Source organism: Cyprinodon tularosa, unplaced genomic scaffold (assembly GCF_016077235.1).
Source record: "Cyprinodon tularosa strain WSP-4 unplaced genomic scaffold, ASM1607723v1 ctg256, whole genome shotgun sequence".
Classification (NCBI taxonomy): Eukaryota; Metazoa; Chordata; class Actinopteri; order Cyprinodontiformes; family Cyprinodontidae; genus Cyprinodon; species Cyprinodon tularosa.
The window spans coordinates 360,530-372,307 of record NW_024038950.1 but is presented as its reverse complement, the minus strand read 5'-3'; the positions used below and the strand labels follow the sequence as shown (position 1 = coordinate 372,307).

General features: G+C 37.2%; 1 protein-coding gene across 1 annotated transcript in view; it reads left to right on the top strand.

The window, feature by feature from the left end:
* The first annotated feature begins 1,551 nt into the window (after window positions 1-1,551).
* Window positions 1,552-11,778, top strand: part of LOC119785698 (hepatitis A virus cellular receptor 1 homolog) — a 33,306-nt gene continuing 23,079 nt past the window's right edge. The window contains exon 1 of the mRNA XM_038288464.1: window positions 1,552-1,689. Within this exon, the coding sequence (XP_038144392.1) occupies window positions 1,626-1,689 (64 nt within the window). The 5' untranslated portion in view covers window positions 1,552-1,625. The remainder of the gene's footprint in view (window positions 1,690-11,778) is intronic.

Here is an 11,778-nt window from a genome sequence, read left to right as displayed (position 1 = left end):
GATGTGCCCTTTTTTTTTTTTTGAGCACCTGCCCCTTTAGTGGTCTCTGCACGGCCCTGATCTCCAGTCTGTTTTCCAGGTGGACACCAAGGTATTTATACTCCATCAGGCTCGGACAGGTGGGCCGGTCCTAATTTCAGCCTGCAAGGGCCGGCCCTCCTTCAATCATACCGGCCTCAACACTTACTGTCCGGCTGAAGCACCTACCTGTGACAGTAAATAGCTCAAGAAGTAAAACAATGTTAACAACCTAAATGATGCATGCAGTCTATATAGCCCTTCCTTGTCATGCACATCCTTATGACGGTTGGCATATGGTCTAATTTTCTATTTCTTCAAATTTTAAAATCCTTGCAAGAAATTAAATTTTAATAAAAATAAAATGCTTTCTTTAAGCCAAACTACAATGTTCCTCTTATATTTGGCGAATTTATGCACGATCAGCTTGTACATCTAAAGCAGAGGTCTTCAATGGGGGTGGGGGTTGCTGAATTCCACAATCACTTCTATCTATTCATTAAATTGTCACTTTTTGCATTTATGTCTATTACTCATAGGATAATCTTAATCAGTTCAGTAACAGTTAAGTAAACTGTGATCAAATTGTACCAACTGTCATTCAGTTGCTCAGTAAATCATCAGAATAACTGATCAATAAAAAAAGCTGCACCCCTGGATCACATCATGTTTGCTTTCAGTTTTCTTTGCTGAAGAATTTGCTTGATGCTATAACTGCAGTAGAAAAGGTATAATAACCACAGATATTTTCTGTGGTCTCCATATTTGTCTTTTTACACCAGTCCACCCAGTAGGTGTTTTCTGCAGGAAAGAGATCTGCTTTAACATACATAAAAAGATTTAAAATGATGTAAGCTCAGATACAGGAAGCATCAGAACAGAAGATCCTGACAGATTCCAACAACCCATGAACCCACAGAAACAGAGGCTTTGGCACTCTGACCTATTTATGGTGCTGAACCTTCTTCCAAACAGATCACCAATTTATGAAGTCTGATGTGTTGTAACTTCAGTGTTCTTTTCTGAATGAAGCTGCTTTATCAGATACTTTCATGTATACTCTGTAGTTAACTTTTTAAGGCTCCAAAGATGCTGTTTCACAGATGAAATAAGGATACGTCTATTAATTTACTTTATCTAAAAAAGAAACAAGGAAAACTGGTTCTTAAACAATACTTTTCCAGATCTAATAACCAACAACTGCTTGCGATTCTCATAAAGAAGAAAAAATACAATGTATATAAGATACATTTTCATCAATATTTTAAAATTGTGCCAAATTTTAGAAGTTGGGTTAATTATATTCTTGAGCATTATGTTAAAAGATCAAAGCTGACAATACAACTGCTAACTGTAGAGAAATACAGAAACTAAGAAGACCACCTGATTCTGTCCTCAGGGTTTTATTAAAGGATGTGAAGAATGAGAAACATTATCTGTGGTTTTAACAGCAACAGACTCTCTGACAGAGACGCTGTTAAAGGCTTCCTCTTTATTTCCTCAGTTTGGTGCTTCCTCTCAGCTGTAGCTCTGGTGAACGCTTTTCTTAATGCAGTGAGTTTGCAGCTGTGGTGACGGTCAGAGTTTCAGCAGCTGTGAATAAAAACATGTTGCTGGGTGATGATGGTTGGTTCATCATGAAGGTCCTGCTGCTGCTCGTGCTCCTCACAGGTACTTTTATGTTCTGTTCTTATTTCTTAAACTAAAATGAACAAAAAATGGCTCATTAACATAATCTTTATAGACTCTGCTGCCATTTAGAGGAATATTAAAGCTCTAACTGTTTCTACAGATTTTTTTTAATGTTTGTGGTTCCCTCATTTTATATATATATATATATATATATATATATATATATATATATATATATATATATATATATATATATATATATATATATATATATATATATATATATATATATATATATATATATATATAGTGTCTAATAAAGTAATGCTATCTTTCTGTAAGATCTGAATCATGAATCATTTTAATAGAACTAAAGCTGCTGAAGCAGGACATAAATATCTGAGCTGAGTTGAGAAGCTCTACCAATCTGTGAGATGCTTCAGTTTGATGTATTTAACTTTTGTTTGAGACTTCATAAAATGCTGGGGTCAATCATCACCATGCAGTGGCTGTAAATTACATCAAACAGTGTAACTATGATTAAACGTCTTTTATAACAATGTATAAATGTGCCAAAGAATGTTTTATAGAGTGGCAGATAACTGACACATAACATATTTCACATTCAGATTTTAGATTCTAGATGTGACATCTGTGAAACTGAAATCTTTATTTTTTTGTTTTTCAGTGTCAGGATGTGAAAGCATCAGAGTTGTTGGTCAAACAGGTCAGAATGTGACTCTGAACTGTAGATATGATATCAAAAAGAAAGGAGTGTCACCTGCTTGCTGGAATAAAGGAGAGATACCATCCAGGGGAGGCTGCAACAATAAGCTGATCTCTACAGATGGATATAAAGTTATAAAGGAAACCAGAGTTTCCAGCAGGTATCAGCTACTGGGACGACTGGATGAAGGAGACGTTTCTCTGACGATCCTGAACCTCACTTAGGAAGATGCTGGACTTTATGGATGCAGAGTGGAGATACCTGGGCTGTTCAATGATGAGATACATCAGTTTGAGTTGAAAGTTGAAAAAGGTGAAAAAATACAGATATTTAGAGAGATGTTTTATTTTCCAAAGCCAGTATCACTAAATTAATATAAAGTTTTTTTCAATTGGTTTATGGGAGAAATGCCCTTTAACTGAATAAGTCGAATGTAATTTTCTAGTTTTTCTTCTGAGTTTTCTCTGTTCTGTGTTATTTAATATGGAGAAAATGTGAGTTTTCATTTAGATTATTTCCAAAAATGTCAAATAAGCACCTTTAATTTTTTTTTAAAACCTACTGCTTAGTGTACAACTTTAATGCCTATAATTTGCTCATCTTTGAAAAGTGACTCTGATGGAAGGCATTTCATGAGAAAATTGATTAAACCATTAACAAATGATCTCCTTTTAAACACTGAATTCATTCAGGTCTCTCCCCAAGTTCTTTAATATTATTGCCAAGTGGCTGTAATTCATAACTCTAAGCTCTTTTTGTTAAGTATTTATCCTGGTTATTCTATCAACTTGTTCTTATACAAATCCATACGTATAAGAAATTAGTTTTTTTTACGAACCTGTTAATGCAGTTCATCATAGCATTAATTAAAATGTAAATAGACGTTCATTTAGCAAAAAATCCACTTCACAGTTGGATGGTACAATGTTGCTTTACAACACTATGGTTCTTGATTTAAATCCCCAGTTAGTGTGTTCTGTTTTGTCTGCATCATTTCTCTCTAGGTACTATAGCCTCTAGTCAAACATTAAAATTGCTAATCAGTCTTTCTAGATTTTATTTGGGAGTAAATTTGTGCATGTTAGCCCTGTGTTTCTCTGTGATACCCTGGATTGGACTGGAGACCTGTCCAGGGTGGACCCCTGATGACAACGTGATCAGAGGTGATGACAACAGGCACCAGGACCTTGATGAGCCAACAAGGATTAGTGGGTTTAAACACTGGATGGATGATTGGGGGCATTTTTATTTATGCTTTAATTTTAAATGTCAGAGGTTGAACAGAGATCTTACTGCTTAGAAAAGCCACCCAGAGGTAAATTGTCCTAATTAAGTGTCTGTCATCTATGCTATCACTATGTCCCAGCAGTCAGGCCAACAGCAACCAGAGGTTTCTTTGTCCATATGGCTCAGACCAAGGGATCCTTAGGAGGCCGTCTTATCCAGTCTGGCTCTATAAGTTCTGAAACTCAAGAGAAATGTGTTGCAAAAAGTCTATTTTGCAGCAGTTTGGTTCTGAAAAGTCAACCCTCCTCTTTCCATTTTGGTGGAGCCCCTACAACATGGACCCTCAGGCAGCTTTAAGGGAAAGAGAGGGAAATCCCGAGTGTAGCTTGTTTTTCACTATCCTCAACACAGAGGGGGGTGGCAAGTCACACCTCTGTGGGAGTTGCTGTGGAGGCAGTCGGCTCAAAAGGGGGTTGCAGATGTCTTACAGCTGTTTAATCACCAAAACTGTATTTTCTTCTCCGGTCATCATGTCAAGATGAAATATGGACACTGGTTCCTAATATCCAAAAACCAAGATCATGGCATATGGCACAGCAACTCTTTACCTGCTCAGTTGATGTCTGTCACCACTGACTTTTTCTTTATGCCATCTTTACTCTCACCAACCTTTTAACAGGCCAATGGAACTTGAAAGCATTAGAAAAGGGCAGACCTATTTAGTTGTCTAAAGGCAGCATAACTGGAGCCTCGAGTTAAAAGCACTGAAATAGGAGTTTACTGTTAATTAAAAGCATGAATATTTTTCTAAAACCAGATGAAATCGTTTTAGACATAGTTTTGTTTTCCAGTGTTTTGAAGATCTAGACCAAAACTCCACTTGTTTCCTTCATCTTTTTACACTTTCAGTAATTCAGATCTCCTCCTAAAACCTTGGACCTGGAATTTCTGAAGCTCTTAAAACATTTAAATTTTCATTTTACTTTAAATTAGTCTGAACCGGCTAATTCTCTCATGATGTTTATAATGATTATCTGTGTTCATCTACAGACCTGCCCACTTCAGCGCCATCAGGCACACTGACGCAAACACAAAGGGACAGATGCTTCTCAGACAACAGGTAGGGAAACCCACAGTTCATTCACGGCTTAGAGTAATAGCAGAAAGAGCCGAAAACCATCTACTAAACTCTGGATGTTCACTGATTAGGTCTAATAAAAGTGTAAAAAGGAAGTTGATGCTGAGAAGGAAACATTGAATCATGTCTGCCCAGTTTTGTAACCTGTTTGTTCTGCATGTGCAGCTCCTTAGCTCCTCTCTGTCATCATCCTGCCGATGCAGCTGCTCTCAAATAATCTATTTTAATTTCCTTATTTATCAGACCTCATGACCACAGACAACCTCCTGACTCCCTACACCAACAGCAGCAACACAGCTGAGGTGAGAAAAGCATGAATAACAACCATTATAACCTGCAGATTCATTCCATTTTAATTGTTTAATGTTATTTAACCTTCATCTTTGTGATATGAAATTTATAAATAAAAGTCTAAAAATAGAGGTCAGAAACATATAAAAGATATCCAATGATCTAATGTGTTGTACTCCACACTAGTTTAGTAGTGGTGGGCACATCTGACCAAAAAGAAAGCTTAACTTAACCCTGCTACACTAACTAAAATATTAGCTTCTCTCAAGAACTAAACTTTTAAAAAGAAGTTTATGAAACCTAAAGCTAACCACTAAGACCATTATTACAACAGGCAAAGAGACCTGACTGTTTCTATCTCAAACAAAAAACAGATCTGATAGGTTTTAATTTCCTTAATATAATTATTTGATTGGTGTAATTTAATCATATCCCCAAAATATTTTGAAACTACCAATTTCCTTTACAATCCGATACTGAGTAAAATACATTTCCCCCATAAAATGGGCAGAGCAAAAAAAATGAACTCTGCATTTAACCCATCCCCTTGGGGAGCAGTTGGCTGCCATTGTGCGGTGCCCGAGGAACAATGTGAGGTTAAGGGTCTTTGATCAGGGACCCAGAGTGACAGTCTTTGGGGGTTGGGCTTGACCTCAGAACCTCTGGATTCCAGGCGCAATCCCCTAACCACTAGGCCCCCATTCAACATTTTAGCCCCAGAGCTTTAGTCACAGGTGTCAAAGTGGTTCCAGAAAGGGCCGTGTGCCTGCAGGTTTTCTTTCCAACCTAACAATAGCACACCAGACTCCAATCATCCCAACAAGTCATCATGTTCAGATTGGACTCCCTTGATGAGATGAATGAAGTCTGGTGTGCTATTGCTTGGTTGGAAAGAAAACCTGCAGCCACACGGCCCTTTCTGGAACCACTTTGACACCCCTGGCTTTAGTGATCTGTGACACTTGGTTCATTTGTTTTTCTGGTAATGGCCTTAAACAACAGAGCAATTTTCTTAGTAATCTAAACTCACTTGTTTTCCTTTAGTGCTGCTAATGGGGTCCCAAACAATATTGATTCATCAATATACCATTTTTTTCAGATGTGTGTAACCTCGTATTCTTTCAGGATGCATTTATTTTCCAGATTCCCATCAACACTATAACCATATGTGTGTGTTTAATTTAAATGGCTTTGTGGGTCATTAAAGTTTTAAGCAGCAGCTTAAAGTGGGCTAGGCTGTCAGGAACTCCGAGGACACTTTTTCTCCCCTAGGCCAGCCCTACTGAAGTCCTTTTTAAAAAAATCCATATTCAGTAAACATATTGCTGTACTCATGTATAATTTACAGATGTTTTATTGTTCAAAATTGGTGTAAATCATAAAATTATTTTGAATGATAATACAAAGAATTGAAATAAAATCTGAACTGAGGTTCTTAAAACTAACCAGCTCTAAAGACTGTTAGCACTGGTGTGACCTAAAATCATTTTCCAGTCATACCTTTGAGAAACCAGGTTACATGTTTGACCAAATGAAGCGCCGTGTTTCAGTTTTAAACTAGGGTATTTTTTTTTTATCAGACAGAGAGCTGGTTTGGTTTCTTTCACACTGTGAGGTGGCTCAGGACAACATCTTTCTATCAGAAAAGTCTTCCAGTAAATTTAACATTTTAGATGTTTTACTCACTTTACACTGGAGAAAAACACTTTAGTTCATCAACAGACAAATTTCTCAACCTTTAGATTGTAGAACTTCTCTTCTTTCAGTGTCAGTCAGCCATATTTGTCCTCCAGTACCTCTTAAATCCTCTGTCTGAATCCCTATTAGATCTTCCCTCTGTTGTTCTCTGCTTCTAAGTTACAGTGGGTCAGAGAGCAGGTCAAAGGGAGCAGCAACCAATCAAAATGCTGTGAGGTCTAAACCTCAGAGCTACTTTATTTTCTAGTTGTTTGTTTTAACTTCATTTCTTTCCTGCTGCTTGAAGGCCTTTTGTTTTTTTCTGAATTCAGTAATTAGTCATCTACACCCACGTGTGGATGCTGTTCCTGGACCTTGTCATGGTTTTAAGGTGTCCCCAGGTTCACCACCATCGTGAAGTTCGCATGCTTACACCATGGTGGTGGGCCTCATCAATTATGACTGCGACCAGACCTATAGAGAGGAGGTAGAGCTATTAAACAGGTGCAGATATAATGGATCCTGAACGTGGTGAGGTGAAGGAGAACATCCTCGACTTCAGGAACAACCGGCCCAACCATGCTCCACTGCTCATCAATAGCTCAGCTGTAGAGATGGTCAACAGCTACAAATTCCTGGGGGTGCACATCACAGACACCATCACCTGGAATGTAAAAACCACCTCACTGGTAAAAAGGGCACAGAAGAGCATGTACTTCCTGTGGAGGATGAGGAGAGCCCACCTGCCCCCACCCATCCCACCACCTTCTACAGAAGCACCATAGAGAGTGTTCTGGCCAGACTTCTCAATGTGTGGTGTGGAGGCTGCAGCGCCTCAGACTGGAAGAATGTGAGGAGAGTGGTGAGAACAGCAGAGAAGTTCATCCCAGCACTGAGTGTCCTGAGCCTGTAAAATCATCAGTGACCCCCTCGCACCCCCACCATGGACTGTTCTCCCTCTCCTCTGGGAAGAGGCTTTTCGTAGCATCCACTGCAGGACAGTAGATTCTGCAACAGCTTTTCCCCACTGCCATTAGATTACTAAACTGTTGAAAAAAACTCTAGATGAAGTCACTGACTCTGCCTCATACCGATAACACCAAACCAAAAATAACTCAACTCAAAAAATATTTTTTTCTACTGCATTTTTGCACCATATATATTTGTCTTGCAATGCTCTGAACTTCGATATCAATGCGTTTTGCACCATGTTTTCTTTACAACACTGTTTACATTTGATCACTGCTATACTTTATGAAATGGAAATGTTCATTTTACTGATAGGCTACTGCTCATTTACTGTCTCAGAGCTGTACAAAACAAAAGTTCATTTTGTATACACTCTGTGCATACAAAATACACACTGTGTATACAAAATAACAATAAAAGTGAAGACAAGTAAGTCTAAGATTGTTTAATTATCTATAAATCAGATGGCTCTTAATTAAAACATTTGTTTGCTGGGCTAACACTACACCTCTACGGATATTATTACCCTGCATAAAAAAAAAAGGCATCACCATTTTTTTCTTCCTTCAGTTTGCTTCTGGTTTCTGTTCTATAAATACCTGGTTCTGTTTGTCTGGATGATTTGCCTCTCAGATAAACAGGTGCTGGAGAACAATCTGAAGCATCATGCTGAACCATAACTGAGCAGATCATTTCCTGAATGATGATGACCTCAGCTGACAGATGCTTCATGTTTCTGTTTGTAGCATCAGCAGAAGGGCAAAATGCTGACTGTGATTCTGGTGTACATTCTGTTCTTCTCGGTTGTTCTGATCACTCCGATCGGACTCTTCATTATCGGTGAGTTTTCTCTGACTGATTTGGCAAAGAAAAATTTTCATTCAAGCACATAAGTATCAGACCCACTTTGCAGATTTTTTCACTTTCACATTTTTTACATCATGGGTAATCTAGAGCTGTGACAGAATCTAAAACAAAAATCTAGAAAATCCCATTGTGTAATTTGTATGTGATTCCTTTTTAATGTATTTTATTTAATAAGTATTTTATATCCTACCAACCAGTAAAAATGTTGCTTCTAACAGGCCTGTTAGTTTTATTTATTTTTTAAAAAGCCCTCCTGTTCTCCACTCAATACCTATAATAGTTGCACCTGTTTGAAATAATTATCATTATAAAAGGCACCTGCTCACACACTGAAAGAAAATAAACTGAAAAATCTCCACAATGGCAAAGAACAGAGAGCTGTTTTTATATCACAGATAAAACAATAAATCTGCAGAAGGCTGGGATGGGCTACAGGAAAACAGAGAAACGCCTTAGTGGGAGCAAAACAACTGTTAAGTCAATCATAAGATTATAAGGTTAAAGACAATAGTCAATCTTCTTTGGTCTGGGGCTCCATACACGATCTCACCTTGAGGAAGGTGAGGATCTGCCCAGAATAACACAGCAGTATTCCCTACTTCATTGTTTGCAAACCTTGTCAAGGAAGAAAGTCTATCTGTAATTGAACACAAAAGGTTAGTGTTTTTAATATTGTTTTACTTGTACCATGCAATAAGATGCAAAATGATCATTTATAAATCCATTAGTTCGATTTTCTGGATTTTTGTTTTATTTTACCTATCATTAAAAAGTAAAGACTTCTACATTGCTCAGAAGGTTATCACTGAATTAATCCTAATCCCAACTCTAAAATAATTCCTTTTTTTCATGGAAATATTCAATTTATGTGTTAGTTCTTCACGTACTGTGAAAAAAAAAATTCACATGTAGCTCATATTAAACAAACTAAAAACAAATGAATCTCATATCCTGTCAACTGAGTTGTAGAATCTTCTCCCTATAAATATTTAAATCTATGTGAATTAATGCTGAAAGTTTTTTAATAAGATCCTTGTCAACAGGACATAGAATATTCATTTTTAAAACCTAATGTGTCTAACAGCCCTAGTGAATGTTTTTCTTCTTTTTTTTTATTGTTTGCACAAAACTAAAACAGAAATCAAACAAAAACATGATTGGCTCTAAGGAGAGCAGAAAAAGAGGACACTGAGTTTACTGAATAAAGCCGGCTGCTGACCAGGTTAGCTCTGGAGAGAATGTTACTATGGTAACAGAAACAGAGGTTGAGTAAACTCTCTTTGTGAAATGGAAAACTCAGTTTCCCTGATTTCAGGTTTTAAACACTGTGAGTTTTAGTACCAGAGGGACAAAGACCTATGGACAGATCAGACCACAGTAGAGATGTTTGACCTTAATTGATAGAAGGCAAGCCTAAAAACAACATAGCAGCTATAAGGTGTGATGATTTGGGCTAGTTCTGTCTCCACAGGTCCTGGGCCATTTGCAATCACTAAGGTGACCATGACCACCACTGTTTACCAACATGTTCTAGAGTCCCATGCTAAACCATCTGTCCAGCAGCTGAAGATAAAAGCAACTTCTGAGACCTTGTACAGTTAAAGGTGTTTCTACAGCTTTTCAGATCACAGTTTTGATTTATTTATGATTTCACTTTTGGGGTTCATCTTTCTTCAATGGATGGTGAATGCTTAAAGCTGATGTAGCTTTCTAGGTGTGTACACAGATAACCTAAGTGTTAGCTTAATAACCTTGGTTCATTTAACTGAACTGAAGACATACAGTAATGGAAAAATAATTGATGCCCTTTTATCATTAAAAACTTAAGTAATTCAATAAAATACCTACCCCTTTGTATTATGTGACTAAAATGAACAAAAGGTAAATAATGATGGGTTCTCCATAAGGATAGTTTTGGAAATACAATGCCATAGCTGTTGATTTGAGCACATGGTCATTATCAAGAAAAGATGGAAAATGTTTAGATATCAGCCCCTAAATTAAATTCCTATCCTGCCTTTTTGTTGTTCTCATTGTATTTGTCCAAGAAATTTGTACCTTTAGGTGCTCATTAAAATAAAGATAAGTTAAGAAAAATGGGTTGGTCTAATTATTTTTCGTAGCCATTTATGTCATCTATATGTTCATTGTTTAAATAAACAGAAAGATTGCTGCTTTTCTCAATATTTAATTATCAGTGGTGCAGTTTAAGTCACACACAGTACTCTAAGTTGGCTGCTACTTCAGTGTTACCTCTTTTTACATTAATACATATAATATAGTATAAATATATATATATATATATATATATATATATATATATATATATATATATATATATATATATATATATATATATATATATATATATATATATATATATTAGTGCTGTCAATATTATCGCGTTATTATCGCGTTAACGCGAGGCCATTTTAACGGCGATAATTTTTTTAACGTGAGATTAACGCTATGTGGTTTTATGGTACAATTTACCATGTACATCCCCTGCAGCCTGCGGGAAGGCGGGGCTATTTTCCCCCAGTCTATGCATTTCTCATAGGCTTCGAGAGCGGAGCTCCTCAAGGGAAAAAGACACTCATACACTGGGTGACGCTAGTGCCTTTTCTTTAAGCCCCACCACCAACAAACAAGTTGAGTGTAGTAGCAACCTGAAATACGCTGAGAAAACAGATTACTGAGGTGAAATGGAATCTGCTACGGCACTATTGCTGTCTGTGTACGCCACAGGTCGGTATCGTGTGTGTGTGTGTGTGTGTGTGTGTGTGTGTGTGTGTGTGTGTGTGTGTGTGTGTGTGTGTGTGTGTGTGTGTGTGTGTGTGTGTGTGTGTGTGTGTGTGTGGGGTGGGTGTGTGTGTCTGTGTGTGGGTGTGTGTGGGTGGGTGGGTGCTTGTGTGTGTGTTCTCATTTTTGTTAAGAGGCTGAAAAGTAACTTTCTAGAGCATAGACTACCTCCATCTAGTGATGTCGGTCTATTGATTTTGATGTATTGATTGAAAATTGTTCATTATTATCTTGGTTAATTAACATCTAATGTTAACTGTACTACATTTTATAGCAGTAGGGTAAAATGCTTGTCTTTGTTCAAAAGACTGTATTAACTGTAAAGACTGTCTTTTACATACGCCTGTTTTCAGGGCCTTTTTTTTGGCTACATATTTGTTATTTTTTGCTACATGCCTCCCCATCTTCTTGCCATATGTTTCTATGGCAT